This window comes from Aythya marila (genome assembly GCF_965140915.1).
Source record: "Aythya marila genome assembly, chromosome: 3".
Lineage (NCBI taxonomy): Eukaryota > Metazoa > Chordata > Aves > Anseriformes > Anatidae > Aythya > Aythya marila.
The window spans coordinates 59,978,571-59,996,635 of NC_139044.1; the positions used below are offsets into that span (position 1 = coordinate 59,978,571).

The following is an 18,065-nucleotide window of genomic DNA, read 5'->3' on the forward strand; positions in this document are numbered from 1 at the left end:
ATGTATCTACTGTATCTCACCTCTTGCGTTGAAATTCTGCTGTTAAGTTCAGCTACTTTGGAAGCAGAATGTTCCTTTGCGTACTGGCAAAGGATGTTCTCTACTTCTCTCTGATGGGAAGCTTTCAGAGATGCAATGTATTCTGCTGTGTCTTCCTGTATCCTGGACAGGAGAAGAACACAACATGTAGTAAAGCAGCAAGACGGTTCTTCAAAAATGCAGTGAATTTTCTCATTTGAACACAAAATACGAAAAAAAGTGTTAGAGGTAGCACATCTTAGATATTTCATAATACTTTGCAAGAGACATGACCACCAGTACTTCCACCACTTTGGAGAGATGAGTGGGTGGGAATCCTACAATGTTGGAGATGTGTTCCATTTAACGAGAGGCAGCTAGAATACTGAAAACTCAGCTAAACCACCTTTTTAGGCTCCTCTTATAAAAATCAAGGTAGAGAAAATAGATGCTGTTAAATCACAATTTAGCTGTGCTATTTCAGGTATTTATTTCAGAATAAAATGGATTGCTATCTGAATGTACTTACTACCTCTACGTTGAATATGAAGGAAGCTAAGGGAAACAATGCGAAGTGTAAAGTTTCTACTGTTGGTTAAAACTGAAAGCATGCCTCAGTTTGAAGCAAAGTGCCAAAATATGTACCAAACATTAATACTATGCAACACAAAGCATTTATGATACAATGATTTATACTGAGATCTTTTTTACTCAGAACCATGATAAATTGTAGTACTGAAAAAGGATTGAGATAGGTTTTCCTGCAGGAATAATTGTATCTGTACACCGCTCTGAAAAATCAAACAGCAAAAATGAAATTTACAGAGAATGATGGTCAAGTATAACCTGGCTTCACACATGGTTGACGTGTCATTCTGATCCTGCATCACCCATTATTAACAAGTTTTTTAAAAGGAACATACTGAGCATTTACCTTCGTATATTATTTTCAGAATAAGCCAGCGTTGCTTGAGACTTCACCCTCTGCTGGTTCATTTCTAGAGACAATTTTTCTAGCTCCTCTTTCAACTGTGCATTTTCTTGCAGAACTTCCGAGATATTACGATCAGAAAAAGCATGAGGTTGGTATATTCTGTCATCATGAAAAATGCCCAGAAAGGGTTCACTGTTGCTGGAATTCCTTTTATCTGTTGCTAAGGTATGCTTTTTCAAGATCTCTTGAGAGTTTTCCTTATTATCAGTTTTATTTCTCAAATTATTATCAGACAACATCATCATCCTTTCTTTTTGAAGTTTCTCTACAGTTTTTGTAAGGTCTCTTATTTCTTTATTTTTTGTGACCAGTTCTTGATTTAGTTTTAACAGTCTGTCTTTTGTGTTACTTTCTTTTATTTGAGAGTCTGTTAATTTTAAGTCTTTGTTATCCTTTTTATTTCTGAGTTTTAATTGGGAATTTTGACTCTTGAGGTTTTCAATTTCTGTTTCGAGGTTTTTAACGGTGATCTGATGGGTCTTCTTCAGATTCTGAAGCTCCTCTTCAAGTTCGGTAGAATTGGCTTTATCAGCATTCGGTTTTGGCAATTCACTCATGAATTTGTAGGCAAGCAGCTGCTCAAGCTCTGCAAGTCTTTGCTCATACTGTATCTGGAGTAGGAGTGGGAGAAGGGGGGGAAGCAGTTTCTTTAACTGTATATTTATGAATACCTCTTTCTATTATTCTTTAAAGTTGTTTCGTGTCTGACACAAGATTTTTAAGACAGGATACACATCGCTGTTACTAACAACACTACTCAAACAGTTCAGGAATCAGTGAAAAAAATGTGAAGCAAAGCTAAGTCTGATGTAGAACAGAATTACTCAAGACACTACAAATTCATCTACTCACAGTGAATAGAGTCGCTATTAGAAAGAAAATTAGATGGACAAGAAACCATTTTTCATGTAATTTTGTTCTGTTCAGATGTAAACAACTTGGACAAACAAATTAATATCACAATATATCAAAAAAAATATTTTTGTTAAAATCTACCATTGTTTGCCATGCTTGCAAACACAATTTTTAAGATGTGAAGTACAATTTTCCTGCTAATTAAGAACCCGTGAAACTTACTTTTCTGTGGAGTAAAATGCCAAATTTCGGTGTTTCCTAACACAAATCTTTAAAAGTTGCTATCATATAGATTTTGGATAGAATTTTTAGTGTTCCCTGCAGAAGGAAACCACAACCTGCTGTGTATACAGCAAGGAAGTTAGTGAGCAGCAGCTCTGACACACAGAATGATATCCACACACCCTCTTTGTAAGGACTAAGTTATTATGCCCCAGAAACTTGACCTCTCAGTTTTGGTACTATTCTAACAATTTTAAATGCTCTTTACATTTTAGATGCCCAAATTGCTGAAGTTCTAGCAATAAATTCTTTTAATATTTTTTTCCAGTGTGGTCTTGGCCTTCAGTTTTCACCACTAGTCTGTGGTAGACCCCAATAGCCTTATGACTGTAACTTGTGGAGCAGACTACTCAACAAGCCTCCATCTTTTACCTTTATTTTTTGAAACTGTTGTTCCATGGCACGGAGACTTTTTTTAGCTTCATCATCTTTACCCTCAAGTTCCGTTTCTAACTTTTTTATTCTTCTCTCCAAAAAATCAATTGTGTTTGTTTTAGCTGAAAGATCGTTATTTTTCTCTGCAGCAGCAGCAGCGAACATCAAAGCAGGCAAAGAATTTGGATATCTTCTTTTCAGAATGCCTTCCATTTCTCTGATCTACCAAAAGAAAATTAAGTCAGAAGTTAAAAAGAAGAAAGTTCTAGTGAAAAATGTACTGAAATAAGTGACAGAATATTGACAAACATGATCCATTTAAGCTGGGATAAGAACGAGAAGATGTTTTTTGAGAATTTTTGTTATAATGATTTCTTTTGCATTGCTTACGTTTGTTATTGATAAGTCTTGCTTGTCTGTAAACATCTCTTAGTGACTGACTTCTTATACAACGTCACAGATTTAAACAGAATAGCTCTGGTCATCAGATGGCCTTATGTCAGACAGACCTTTTATTTACTTTGTTAGCTCTTAAGTTGTATAAGGCTCTTAATGCCGTTAAAATAGTTGATTTTCTTTTGGATTTCACATTCACAATTTCATGTTCTATTCTACTTTTCCAACTGCTACAGAGAGATTTCATAACAGCATTGAAATTCTCTCAGTAACAGGTATAATGTCATTTTTTATTTCATTGCAAACTTCAAAATAAACTAAAACCTTGTGTGGAAGACTAATATAAAAGGTGTTTTTTTTGTTTTGTTTTGTTTTTTTTTTTTAAATCTATGGATAAGATGCTTTCTGAATTCTTTGTATTAGAATACTGCAGAGGCTCTTTCCTATTTTTCCTACATCTCTGCTTCTCCCGCAGCACAGCAAATTGAACGATTTTGGAGTGAAATGCTAACCAATTGCCACCTCCAAAAACTGAGGAAGGTGCAGTTCCTTCTGACTTTTTCCTCAGTAGAAACATGGATTTTAAGTTCCCTGTTTTCCCAGTTTTCATGGCTTTTGTAGGAACTCAATGGAATTTCAATGTCTTCTCTTGAAACAACTTGGTTGAAATATTAAGGATTTACTAAATTCAGAGGGAGCCTCAGAAGAGAAACAGGAAGCTTACATGTGCTTTTGCCGTCTTGCTCTTTTCCAAGAAACTCTGAACAGTAATTTAGCATTAAACGATTTTAAATGGTTGTCAGTAAATGGCTTAGAACGCAGTAGCAGGAGAGCCCTTTGTAACTAAATAATTGCAGCTTTTTGCGTTGAGTGTTCTACAGTATAAAATTACTTTGTCACAGGGCTTCATTCAGTGCTTTACCCTTATGAAAGGGCTAGTAAGCCTTGTAAGTGACCTTATCAAAAGTAAAGGTTAAGTGAAACACAGTTATATTATGGCTTACTTGTCGCTCAAGGTCCTGAATTCTTTTAGCATCTGCTGCTCTGTCTTTCAAACGTTTCTTCTGTTGCACACACACGTCTCCAGCTTCAGCTCTGAGCTTCTCAACCTATCCAATTTATGAGAAAAACTGAAATATACATTCAGAGATGTTTTCTTGTAGTACAAAAGCAAGCATTTCAAATAAAAAAAATCATAGAAATATTCAACTTAAGAACTGTTAGTAGTTATTTCTGTACTAATCGTTCCTTTATGTTTTTAAACTAGGTTACAGCTTCTTGAAGACAATTAAGATCCACGGAGCTAAAACTGAAACTAGACACAAATCTAGAAGAAAACTTTTCTTCTAGGGACAATTCTTGACTGCAAACCAGTAAATCTGCTTTCTTTCCTCCCATCCTCACAGTACGCAGGCTTGGTTAATATGCAATAATATAATGTACTACATTATAATACATGAATTTAGGGTCAGTTTTTCTTAGTCAAGAAATTTGCTAATCTTAAGCCACATTACTTTTGTTTCTAGCAGTATCATTAGTGTGTTAAACACAAGCAAAAACAGTTTTAAGCAATATTCACTTGCAATTCTGACTTCATGTGCAGTAATTCATATTTTGAATATAAAGACATCCACATTTGATTTAAAGGTTATGAAGGTTTCCCGTGGTTTTTCTTCAAAAAGGTGGGAGCATTATGAAGGACAAAGTTACATTGTATGCATCTGTAGAAATAGTTTTAAGTTTCAGCACTTCAAATAAAGCTAAATATTTATCACCTCTAGTTTTAGTTTCTCAATTTCTTCTCTTGCATCTTTAAGACGGGCTGCATCTTTATCTAGAAGATCCTGATTTTCTGCATACCACTGAAGTCTTTTTTTTAAATGAAGAATTTCCTGTTTGTATGATTCTTCCATAACTTTAAATTCATAAGACTTCTCACCTACAAGAATAAAACACCCTTATTAGTGTTTTATTAGTAATTATGTGTTGAAGAATACATAATTCAATGTTATTTGAATGTATTGGATAGTCAATACTATTCTTCTCAGCACATTTCATACATTTCCTATTTTGACAATCCTGTTGCTGCAGTAAAGTTTTAAAATCAGATGCAAATTAGGTCTTTAAATGCAACAATATTAAAAAAAGTAAAAAACAACAAACCATACAATAATAGTTATTTTATATATAGCAGTAGTCAGCAGTTCACAGTTTGCCATAGAAGGTATTGAAAACAGAATCCCAATGGGATTACTCTTCTACACTACCTACTAGATTAAGGCAACATGGTCAATTTTTTCTTGTGAATAGAGTTGTCATAAAAGTGGAATCATATGTTTTCCATGTCCACTGAGAGATAGGCAAGAAATCAAGCTTAATAAGCAATAAAGAGTTTAGCTGGATAAAATAAAAGTCTTTCTAATAGTGCCAAAGGTACAGTAGTCTCTCTTTCACTGTATACTTTTATTGCAAGTTTAGACAATATTAGTCAAATGTATCCAGATCATTTTCAAAGTCATACTATATGAAGAAGTAAATTTTAGTTGTATATTTTAGGAGTCATGCAAAGAATAAGCACAATTACTCAATAAAATGAAGGTGCTTTACCTGATGTGGATGCAATTTGGACTTTTGCTAAATCTCTCTCTTTCTTTGCTTGCCCCAAGTCTACCTCAAGAGCTTGTTTATCTTGTTTAAGACGTTTTATCTCTTCTTGTAATTTATTTTCTTCCTTCTAAGTTTTAAAGAAAATGGTAAGACAAAAACTGAACACACATCAACATGAACATGGTTTTCACCGTAAAATGATTAAATCACTATGACTCTATTGAAACCAGAGGAGCCCTTGGAGTCTCTAGAGCTCAACGTCAACTATATCAGACCAGGAACAATTCCACTGGTTGTGAAACTCTTTAGATCCAGCTTTCCTTATCACTGACTTAACCATTTTATAACAACACAACAACAAAACAAAACTCCTTTTAGTTTCTTGCTTGATCATCAGAGCAACTATGTACTATAACAGTCTTGCAGTAAGCAGAGCAACAAAAGCTCTTGGAAGCCTTTCATTTTAGGGTGAAGTGTACAAAACATTCTCCCTCAAAAACAGAAGCACGTGGAGTACTAGAAGAGTGAGGTGAGCAAATTGTAACAGATTATTTTCTCTCCAACGTTCTTTTCTAAGCTTCTTGGTAGAGAGCAGTGATAAACAGTGTTCTGGATTTGTCTCAGGTGAAATCTAGAGAAGTGTTGCTACTTTCTGCAACATCTCACACAAGGTATTTCAGGACTGTCAATAAACACAAACACCACGCTTTCATTGAATCTGTGTTTTAAGGGACTGCTTGTGAGAGTTCATTGATGAGAAAGGGATTACTTGTATATTACAAATGTATCATCAAATGAATTCTCAGAAGCATGGCAAATAATTAGCGGTGTAAAAGAGAAGCATGGTTCAACTACCTTCGTCATTTATATTGTTAGTTTACAATATTGATTTTTTTTCCCCCCATGTGACAAACAGGCTTGGCATAGACCTACCCGTGCTGCTCGAAGCTCTGAAACCAATTCCGTGAAACTTTGATTCCTGGCTGGTTCAGAATCCTGCACAATTCGTGACTGGATATTAATTTTTTCTATCTTTTCTCTAAAAAAATAAAATATTAAAAAAAAAAAGCCAATTTTGCAATGTGATGACTTGGCATACTGAAAGCAAAACACAGAACCCTCCAAATGGTACTATATAACATCAATTCATGCAGGCTCAAAAATAAAATTAAAATTAAAAAGCAACTGTACAGTGCTTATCCTTATACCAAAAATATTCACCTGTATGTGGGGAAATCTGCTACAAGAGAGGAGGAAAGAAAACCTATTTGCATCAATGAAACTCACCTATGGGCCTCTTCCAGGCAAGGATTTATAAATTAGGAATATACACAGTTGCTAGTTTTTTGTTGTTGTTGTTGTTTGTTTTTTTGTTTTGTTTCCTCCTCGTTAGTTACATAGGACACAAATCTTACAGGGCCTACAGTGCAATGAATCTGTTTCCTCCACTACCACGATCCCTCATGACTCCTGATCTATCTTACAACAATATCAAAACATTTTCAGATTTGAGCAGAGCTGAAATGCCAGGACAAGTGCAGTATATGTGTTAAACATTGTGATTTGAATAACAATATTAAAATTTTAAAATTGAAATATTCCACAAATGAAGCCTCTTCCCATACGTCAGCACGATCAGCCCATGATCAGTATAAATCAAAATTTTCTCAAAAAGAAAAACACCAAAATCACAAATCCAAGAAAATCCATAAAACATGAATCTAACAAACTTTGCAGTGATTCTTCATAAACAAAAATAATAAAATCACCTGAGAAATCTAGAGACATTAGGTAAGATGTTTGATTAAGCCTACCTTAGTGCTATTAACTCAGACATTAAACACTGATTTTCCTTAAACATTTGTTCTTCATTTTTTTTGTTTTGGATTTGCAGCTCTTTCATTTGTTTGTATAACTTCTCATTTTCCTAAGATGACACAAACAAAGTTAATGTTAGTTGATAAAGAATGTTTATAAATTACCATTCTACCCAGTTCAAAAACAATTATCTATGACTTCTGCAGTTTCCCTCCTGAAACAATGAAACAGCAGAAGCAAACACCAAATGTTTATTAACAAATTTCCAAAAAGGGGTATCTACTTTCATTATCTTTACACTAAAGTCGTATTTAGTGACCTCTAAAACCTCACCCAAGTGTCTGTTCACTCTGGAGTACCAGTCCTCCTGAGTTAGCTCCGCCGCAAAGCTATCCCAACTATATTCTAAAAGCACATACGTGGGTGAGTGATGATTGGTCAAAGTTCAACCTGCCTATGCTGCTACTCCTTGAACAAAAACAGTCGCTGATTTGCCATACCTACAGCCACAATGGGAATACATTGCATGCAAAATATACTAAGAAATGCTGCTGAGCACCAGCTGGAAGCTGGTTAAACTAACTTATTTTACAGCTGCAAATATTCAAAGGGATCATTAAGCTTGCATCATCTATTTATATGCTTGACTAAGTAATAAATCAGGCACACTTACAAGGTTTCCTTGTAATCAGCTGCTCATATTCTGTGAAAAACATCTTAAAACAGAACCCTACAGACTTCCAATATTACTTAGAAGTATATTTTTCTATTACATTCGGGGCAAAAAAGGTAGTTTAAACTAGACATGTATAAAACACTTAATGTGCAATATATCTCTGCCCTTCACATCTAAATTCCATCCACTTTTTAGATAGAAAGGTAACTATTTTCAACAGAACATTAGTAACCATTAAATGGTTTTCTTTCTGAAATTGGCCAGAACACAACATGAAATGCTGTGTGGTATACCTGCTGATAACCTTGAATAATGACCTCTTGATCTTCAATTTCTTTTTGTATTTGTGACAGTTTTTCTTCAGTGACAGGAACTGTTGCTGCATGATGGATCCATCTCTTTTCTTTAGACAGCTCTTCCATGCTTCTCAACTTTCAGAAAGAAATAGAAGTGATTTGATGCATATTTTTTAGCCATATGAAATCCTCTACAATGCTACACTTTATATTATACATAGGTTACTACACATTTAGATATAAAAGTAGATCAATGAATTGGAGTTTAACAGAAGCAATACAAAACAGCAACAAAGTATAAAAATTTTGGTAGTTTTTAATTATTATTATTTTTTAAATATACCCTCCCTTTTCTATTGTTATTTACCTAGACTGGAAGTTATAGTGAAATAACCCTGCAAATATGCCTTAAAGATAAAACACAACATTGAAATAAATAAACAAACAGTATTTCAACATATACTTTTCTGCTTTTAAACAAGTGGTATCTGTTACTCTTACCCATTTTTTAAACACATAAGACCAAGTTAAATCTTTGAAAAACAAACAAACAAACAAAAACTGCTGCAGAGATCTCAAAATAGCAAAATAAGTGAATTCAGGACAACATAGTTTATAGAAAAAAAGATCATGTGCTATAGGCAATAAATGAAGCACTGGGTAAACATGTACTGCACTGGAACACATACACTACCGGTTTGTATGTGTGGATTTTCTGCTCATTAACAACTTATCTAAAATAACATGCTTTCAGAATAACAACTTTCAGAAGTAATGTTTCTCATTTTCTATACTAGCAGGATACAAAGTGATAAAGTACCTTGCTCTGAAGAACATAGTTTTCCTGACCCCACTGAGAAAGCTCTTTTTCATGCTGTGTTTTCAATTCTAGTATCTTTGTCTCCATTTCTTTCTCCTTTTGTGAAACTGTGCTGGTTAGCTGTTGAATCAAATCACGAGCTCTGTTCAGGTCCTCCTCAGCAACTTGTGCTCGTCTTAGCAAATACAGTTCTCTCTCACAACTTTTGCCAGGAGAAAATGGCAAATGCTATTGAAGAGAGAAATCCAGGGAACCATTAAAATGAATTGATTGTTTACAGAAAATTACTCTAATCAATTTTATTTAACTGGCTTTCTGGCTCTTGGCAACCACATAGGATACTTGAAGAGAAAATAAAACACCATTCTAGTACCAAAACATCCCACAAATTTTTCCTTTAATGAGCTATTTTCTCACTTCCTAAAAATGCATGGGGGAAAAAAAAAAAAAAAAAAAAGAACAACTAGAAGCAAACACCTTTCATATGAGAGCCACTACACACCCACTGGATTTATTCCATTATACATTTTTTTTGAAAAGCAGTAATGATTTAGGCATTCAGTAAATACATTTTTATACAGTTTATAAGGAAGAAGGAAAATCCATCATGATACTACAAATTCAGTCATCTTAGAGAAGTCAAAAGATAATACTAAATATACAGTGTAACTCGGGTGGAAAAACAAATAGAAGCACTGTTGAAGATCCTTAGCAGAATACTTACAGATTTTAAAAGCAAAACCAAGCATTTGACTAAATTAAAGTATTTATTCAATATCTTGTGAATATTATTAAAAATAATATTAAAAATAATATTAAAAAAATAATATTAAAAATAGGTTTGCAAACCAAGCTGTACATGCTATAATTAGGAGCATCACTAATTACTACTTACATGCTGATGTTGTTTGCAAGAATCCAGAGCCTGGTGCCCAACGTTATGAACAACTGATTGTCCAGACATAACCTTGTTAATATCCTCCTTAGAAACTGGTTCATTTGTTGCAGATCTTATTACCCTTGTAGCAAATAAGACTTCTTCATCAGGCAGAAAGGAAAACAGAACAAAATTAAAATTTAGAACTTGAAGTCCTTGAAAAAAAAAAAAAAAAAAAATCTATTCATGTGATCCAGCCCGTAAGCATGCAACTGAAGCGTTCTACAACCTGTACTTTGAATTAAATATAGAAACTTCAGAGCAATGAGACACTACAGAAAACATAGCAGGCATCGGTTCTGTACTTAAGGTAAAAAACAAACAAACAAAAAAAACCAACAAGATCAACTAGGATAAATAGCTGGATAATAAATCCTTTATGAAACAAGATTCATCTCAGTTCTCTGCTCGAGAAGGGACCAATTATTTGTGCATACAGAAATAAAACATATTACAGAAATAAACATATAAAACAATAAAAACAATAAAACATATATAGAGAAATAAAATGTATTCAAAGCTACGGTGAAGGTAAGACACAGTGATTTTCAAAATTTGGAGTGCAGGTAGCACACACAGAAATGCAATATTTATTTATTGCATCAAGTAGCAACCTGACCACAAAGTAAAAAAAAAAAAAAAAAAAATGAAGCTCCCCCTAGAAAGTAACTACCATACATGGAACTATGCACAACTTAGTCTTCTGAAATACAAGCACTAACTACAATTGCCACTTCATTTCTACCTTTAATGATTTAAGCTAAGAGCTCCTCCTTAGGAATATCACACCTAAAAACAAACAGGCAATTATGATTTTCCAAATTTAATACTTTTTACAGTTTTTCCACACTCTCCTCTCACAAAGGTGCACTGATGATTAGGGAACTGTTTGCTTCAATGCCTTCTCTTCCTAGATACAGAGGTAGAATGCTTTCTTTCTATTGAAAGCAACTTCTGAACACATGTGAAATTGCTGTGGGAGAATTGTTTAGACAAAGAGAGAAAAGCATGCCTGAGTGAGGCTAGTGTCCTCATTTTCTTAGGACTTGTCTTTCACTTCTATCACCTCTGTCTGTTTGTACACTTGCACCATCTCCAGCTCTACAGCAATGCTCTAAGGAACAAGGTTCCTTAGTCTGACAGCTGCCACTGAAGCATCTCCTTAAGGCAGGCAATTTAATCCTCGGCTGGTTTTCCCAACACTACTGGCAGGGTTTTCAAAAGCATTACGTGGTAGAAGTGTGCTAAAACCTTGGCATCCAGAAAGTTATCTTTCCATGCCTCTGAGACTGCAAATGTGGTCTGGCAAAAGATGGCCAGTTGAATTATCTCAGAAAATCCTTCCAGCAAGAGGTCAGTCATAAAAAAAAAAAAAAAAAAAAATTCCTCTACTTGCAGCTCGGCGTTTACAAGACTACATAGGTATTATCCTTTCCTTAGTGCTACAACAGGAGACATGAACAGGAAAGAGGACATTCATTTATTTATTTTAGTGTTTTGTTTTCTAGAAAAACAAAGATGAAAAAAGAAGCCGAGAATATAAATTCAGTATCATGTGCAGAAGCTAGTCTATTATCAAATCTTTGCATTTACTGTAATTAAAAATGTAATGTACAGAGACTCATTTTTGAACAGCACCTGTTTTGGACTTTGGGTTGTTTTGGACTTACTGGTGAACAATAGCTAAATCCTAAATAAAGTGGTGATTTATATACAGAAAAATATAGAAAAAAACCATCAGTACTTAATCACATTTAATGCATTTAGTTTTGGTTTCTTCTACACCATTTTGAAATGTTAACTTCTTTTGGGGGGGGAGGGCAGAGCTAGGGAAGAAAGAGGATGTGAAGCATGAACAGCAAAGTGCTCTGGCTCTTAAAAGTAAAATTCAGACCTCTTAAGACAGAATTACCTTTAGATTTGGCTCTGTCTGAAGGACTTCTGGCTTTCACAGTGTTTTTCTTGAAAGTTTCTCTTGGCATTTTCCTTTCAGTAGCTGTAAAAGACTGTTTTGAGTGTGAAGTGGATTTCCCATACCCAGAACTTCTAACCACTCCTTGAGGACCATACAAAGACTTCTTTTTATGTAAAGGTGCTGCACTTCTGTTATTCTTGTACAACATTTGCTTAGTTGTCATTGACTCTGATCTTTCATTCTTCGTGGAATGAGACTGAATAGCCTATGACAAAGCATATTTATTTAAAATGGGTTTTAGGGTTCAGTGTGATCTGAAGGCAACTTTTGCTACTAGAAAACCATAGAATCAGCAACAAGAATGAAACAACAATAAGACTACTTGAATGGGAGGGGAAGAAAAAAAACACAAGGGAATTAATTTTAAGATTTAATTTTAGCCAAGTGAATAGCACGACATCCTGCAGAATTTATTATGCTTTCCTACTTCATAAGTTTATATAAAACAAGTATTTGCACTGGTTCTGTTTCATTGTTCTGGGAAGTTGTATTATATTACAGGATCTTTAGCTTACCTAAACATGTAGCTGTCAGGTTATTTGACTAAAGGCTAAATCACAGTGAACAAAGAAACCAAGTAAGGAAGCGAAACAGAGGCAGGCAGAGAAATCTCCTAAACCTCATCATTAAAAACAGAGCACATGACTCCCAGGAACAGGAAATGGGAAAGATTAGCTTACTGGCCCTGTGGGAAGCCCACCAGAATGAATCAACTAAACAACCTCCCTCCTCAGTGCCTTGCAGACTGAAGGAGTGATTGCATAAAGGCAAGAGTGGGGTTAATTTAGGGGATTCAGGGATGACAGAATTTGGAGATTGTCTAAATCTTGTTATGACAAATTAGGTGAAGGGAAGGATTCATACAGATTAGGTAGAAACGAGTGTGGGAAATAGAAAACAAGATTAGAGAAGCTGACTGGTTTGCTGGTCACCATGCTAGTCTGATTAAATGCCCTACATTTGATCAGCCTGATCTATGCTCTTAATTAGCTGTATTTCTAACTATCCACTCTGTAAGAGCACTCTCCAGTTGTTCACATACATTCCCTCAATGGGAATACATGCTCAAACTCACTACTAGCTTGAGGTAGGGATATGGAACTGCAACAGCCTTGAATGTATTGGGCTAAGATTCTTCCTGTCCTACCAGTCCCAAAGTCTAATGGATGTGGATCCTTCTAACAACAGCAATCAGAACATGAAGGTTTAATGTTTCAGAAAAACAGCAACACTCTTAGTTTCTAGACATCGGAGAATAATCAAATAACAGGCAGTCTAAAGACATACACATTTTGAATGTATTTGCACGTAATAAAAATCTTTTTGACACTACTTACCTGGTTAGTTCTGTTGCCTCGTGAAAGCAGACAGTCTTCTACAATCTTTTCATTTAGTACATCAGGCTGAACTTCACTGGTATGAATTTCTTGTTCAGTCACCCTCTGAAGGTTACTTTTATTTGCACCCATCTGCAGAAAGATGCTCTCGTCTTTGTTAGATTTTTCAATTAAGTTTGTCTCCCAAACTGTATTATTCTGGTGCTCATTAAAGGGCAAGCGATTGACAAGTTCATTTCCTGTGCTGCCTGTCTGTTTCACAGGGCTACAAGAAAAAGAAATAAAGTCACGATATAATAAGATTTTTGCCCTTTACCTTTCTGTGACTCTGGAAAAAGTGGGACATTTTTTCTTTATATAGCATCTGTAAAGACTGCTTGAACTTGAAAGAGTCACTAGGTTCTTTATAAGAACAATCTTGCTGATTTAGTTATTAAAAAAAAAAAAAAAAAAAGTTAAGGCTGAAGATTGACTCCCACACTGTGAAACAAGAGATATTTCCCGGCAGTAACTGCTTTTGTGGAGGCACCAAACTGGGCTATAAGACAAACACCCACAAGCATGCAGTCAGTGTTAATAAAATCACAAATGATAATTTCTGCAAAGTGTTAAGCTCCTCAAACTAATTTGTTAAGCAAAACCTATTTCTGACAGCTTCAGGACCTGTGCAGAAGTCCCAAAAAGCAGAGATTCTATTTATAGTAGTTGTCAGCATGAGGAAGACTCATCCAAATGACATGGCAAATGTTGCTGCTTATCACTTAAACAAAGTCTGGGCAACCTGGTCTAAACCAACTAAATATAACCATGGTACAATTCACAGCAATATGCCATAATGCCAATGCAAAGCTGTAAAATTTCAGTCTTAGTGAAAAAAGTGAAAAAGACAGATGAGTCATTTGTAAGCTGATTTTCAGAAATAGTTAATGGATTTGTTATTACAATTCTTAGAACACATTCTGAAATAAATACCTTTCAGGTTCCAAATCAAATCCTCTGGCATTATACGAATCTCCTTTAATAGGTCTCATTAATTCTTCCACAGTAGGTAGGTCTGATTGGTGCAAAGTAATAAAAATATTTTAAAAAGAATAGAAAATGTATTTGTAAAAAGGACAACATTTAAAAATATTTCATTAATTGAATATTAAAGATATTACTAGTTCACTTACATGCTTGTACAACACACGCCTTCCCCTTTAAGGTATTTACCTGACTCAGTGGTTGACACGTTTTTTGAATAGATATCATTATTTTGTGAAACACTTTCCAATAAGCACTTTGAGATTGCCATTGCAGAATCACGTATTTTTTGCTCATCAGTGTCTTCCAAAGACTGATCAATGTGATGATATGCTTGGTGTAATGCTTCGATGTCACTGCTAGTTTGTCCATAGGAAGTGCCTGTGAAAAATAAAAGCTCTTAAGAGACACTACAGGACTTTCTGCGAGGGAAGCATATCACCACAACCCATGTTTCAGTTACAAGCTTGGACTATTATCAGGTGAGAACAGTGTTTTCAAGTACTGAAAAAATAAATGTCTCATTTCGGCTACAAAAATAAACAGTTGCCAAGTTAATTAGTATGAGCTAAATAGCCTTATCTACAGTTTGCATACCTTTCCCAGCCCTACCTCCACTATTGTCTCATTACTAAAGCTAACAGTATATGTGAAACAATTTTAATAGATGCCCTCAGAGCCATACTCTGGTTATCAGCAGGGTACAATCTCTTACAGAGCTTAGTACAACAGTGTATTTTGTTGTTGAACACTGCCAAAGCAGAATTTTAGCTATCACATATAACTAGGAGAGATTGTATTTAAATCAGGCCGCAATGTCAAAACCAACTTTACAGTAACCAAGGGTAAAAAGTTGTGTTTATGCTAAAAAGACACCTTTTTTACTGAGATAATTCCTTCTCCTCTCAAGATACATTAATAAAAGCCAAGGGCTTCATGTTCACTGACAACTTAAGAACAAATGAAGACTCCAGAACCATCCGTTTGCTTAAAATAAATAAAAGCTTTACCTGTTTCTTTCATTTCCATTCCACTAACTTCTTGAGGCAGATAATGTTCACCTAGTGCTACATCTGATGTTTCAACAGCCTTTTGAAGTTCTGTAGTTGAATCTTGTGAATCAAGTAATACAACTAAAACCAAGAAGATAAGCGTTAAAGAAAACACAGTTCTCTTATTCATAGTCCATCTACGCCGGAATTAGGAGTACACCAAAGCTTATCCTGATGCTCTAAACGTGCCAAAAAAGCAGACATATGGATTATTATAATGTCATTAATATTAGCAACTCTAAATATAACCATCAAAAATACTGTCTAGTAAAATAAAAAATTAAATTAGTAATTACTTTGAAGTGCTAACATAGATTTATTTTTAATCATTTCAGTCTAACAGACTTCCAGTAGAATACAACCAAATTAAGTAAAAAAAAAAAAAAAAAGTAATACAATCAGATGAAAAATTATCATAAAGGATCATAAAGGTACATTTAATATTCTTCTACTGATGAAATTTTGTATTTTACCTTTAGCCAGCATGCCAGTGTTTGGTTCCTGTGAAGAATAAACAAATAAAAATATTACTTTTTGAATTTCATGAAAAAAAGTCTAGACAAACTTTAAAAGCTGGACCAAAACCTAAGAACTAAAGCAGTTCTTAGTGTTCCAAGCATGTGCACTTTTCTAAAGCTCTCCTCTTTCAACACTTCTAAAAATTCTCTTGTAAGTGACTGGGAACTACTATATATAGTAGTATAGTAGTATAATATGCAGTATAATAATAATATATATAGTAATATAATATACATTATACTCTGCATAAATGAAATAAGATATTTACACCTTTCTGGTTGTCTTCTACTGTAATTTCAGAATATAAAATAATGTAGCAGTAAGTATATTACAGTTCCATTCTATTTGTTCTTTTCAAACATTTCTTAGAAATATTACTCCAATAAACTTAAAAAGTACTACAAATTCTCTACTATAGATGAACACAGTGCTCTATAGACTCCTTTCACAAAAATTGAGACCAAAAGGCATGCTCCAGGAATGCAGCCGGTGTGGTCCAGCCACACACCCTCCACTTCAAAAGACCTGACAAAGCAGGTTGATAGCAATATTCCCAAAGCTGTGTAGATTTTGCTTTCTCTGTCCAAACGGTTTCTCCATACAAATCTGCTTCTTTTGGTCTGTGTCACTTGCTAGCATAGACACCACTTTAATAGCTCCAAGGGAGAAATTAATCACTATCCGTCCTGAGGCTGAGGCTTTAAGCAAAGCTCATGATTTCTGCACTCTTCCACAGTTCTTAATTCAAAGGAGGAATAGGCAGGCAACCCTGTGAAGAGCTTAGTGTTTAGTGATACATCACAGGGAAGTGCATATCCTCAATAAAACAATATAGTCCTAGGATCATTATATTCTTTCAGACAGTACATATAATACAAGGGTTTAGTATATTCAATATTTAGTTACACATTGCAGAGATTTTACAGTTCATGAAAAGAATATAAACATTTGCTAAGTTATATTTGTCGCAAGTACTTACACTCCTGACATCATATTTTGATTTACCTGATTTGCTTCAGTTTTAAAGCCAGGATTAGCATCCATTTCTTCTTCAAAATCTTCACTGTAGCTGCCTGAAGAGTAAAACAGACATCAGACAAATGCAATATTCAGGAACGATAAAGCAGCATAGGAAAAGCTATTTCCTCTGTCCCAATTTCTCAGCTAGGAACAGCTACTGCCATTATTACTTGTTCGACAAAAACAGAAAGTTTTTGATACTAAGTGTAGTACAAAAACTACAGTAAAACTCACACATAGTATCTCCAAGTACAAATGAAGTTTGTTGTATGACAGATGTAAATTAACTCTTTCACCTCGTGGCCTACTTGAATTGACCATTTTTATTCAATCCTTTTCTCTCACTTTAGGGTGAAATGATGCAAAGCTACAAAGTTGCTATAGTATTTCTACAACACCTACCATGATCTCCTGCGATCTATTGATCAATCATATTTCTGAAGAGATTTCCTGTGATTTACAAATATGGTCTCTTTATACTTGGGAAATTCAAGTTCAGTATTGCTCAAAACTTCAGCTAAATCTTTATCATATATTAGGAATGAAGAGTGAAATAAAGAAGGCAAATGAAATACAAATAATGAAAGACAAGTATGGAAGGAGTATAGCATGGAAATTCAGGAAAAAAAAGATCAGGTAAGAGTAATACTGCAAATTACAGAGATGAAGCTCAGGCAGGAAAAGATAGAACAAAAATACTGAAAATGACACTTGAAACACTGGAGTAACTCAAATGTTAAGAGGTATTTCAAGATCAGGGTCGGATTTTGTTGTTGTTGTTTTATCAGTTTTTGATAGGCAGAGTTCTTTTCCCCTTTTTTTCTCTTCCTTTTTCTTTCATTTTTTTTTTCTTTCCTCCTCTCTCATACATTTTGGTCACAATAGATTAAAAATCCAACTCAAAATAAAAAGCACAAGACATCCTCTGATGCCCTGCTATGAAGTCTTTGCATTTGAACAGGCGTATTAATCCACAAATTTATTTCTGTTATTGCTTAATGAGGTTGTTGCAATTCATAGCATACGTACTGTTTAAAAAAAAAAAAAAAAATCTTCAAATGAACA

At 34.5% G+C, this 18,065-nt stretch overlaps 1 protein-coding gene across 2 annotated transcripts in view; it reads right to left on the reverse strand.

Moving 5' to 3' along the window:
• CEP162 (centrosomal protein 162) overlaps positions 1-18,065 on the reverse strand; it is a 42,039-nt gene that overhangs the window by 6,839 nt on the left and 17,135 nt on the right. For both annotated transcript variants that reach the window (XM_082755958.1, XM_082755959.1), the window contains 18 exons: positions 16,986-17,053; positions 15,935-15,962; positions 15,420-15,542; positions 14,599-14,790; positions 14,359-14,440; positions 13,387-13,651; positions 11,987-12,254; positions 10,033-10,175; positions 9,138-9,365; positions 8,315-8,452; positions 7,342-7,454; positions 6,461-6,566; positions 5,528-5,654; positions 4,696-4,859; positions 3,925-4,029; positions 2,522-2,746; positions 953-1,623; positions 21-162 (listed from right to left, as the gene is read on the reverse strand). In XM_082755958.1, coding sequence (XP_082612084.1) covers positions 21-162; positions 953-1,623; positions 2,522-2,746; positions 3,925-4,029; positions 4,696-4,859; positions 5,528-5,654; positions 6,461-6,566; positions 7,342-7,454; positions 8,315-8,452; positions 9,138-9,365; positions 10,033-10,175; positions 11,987-12,254; positions 13,387-13,651; positions 14,359-14,440; positions 14,599-14,790; positions 15,420-15,542; positions 15,935-15,962; positions 16,986-17,053 — 3,188 coding nt within the window. The remainder of the gene's footprint in view (positions 1-20; positions 163-952; positions 1,624-2,521; positions 2,747-3,924; positions 4,030-4,695; positions 4,860-5,527; positions 5,655-6,460; positions 6,567-7,341; positions 7,455-8,314; positions 8,453-9,137; positions 9,366-10,032; positions 10,176-11,986; positions 12,255-13,386; positions 13,652-14,358; positions 14,441-14,598; positions 14,791-15,419; positions 15,543-15,934; positions 15,963-16,985; positions 17,054-18,065) is intronic.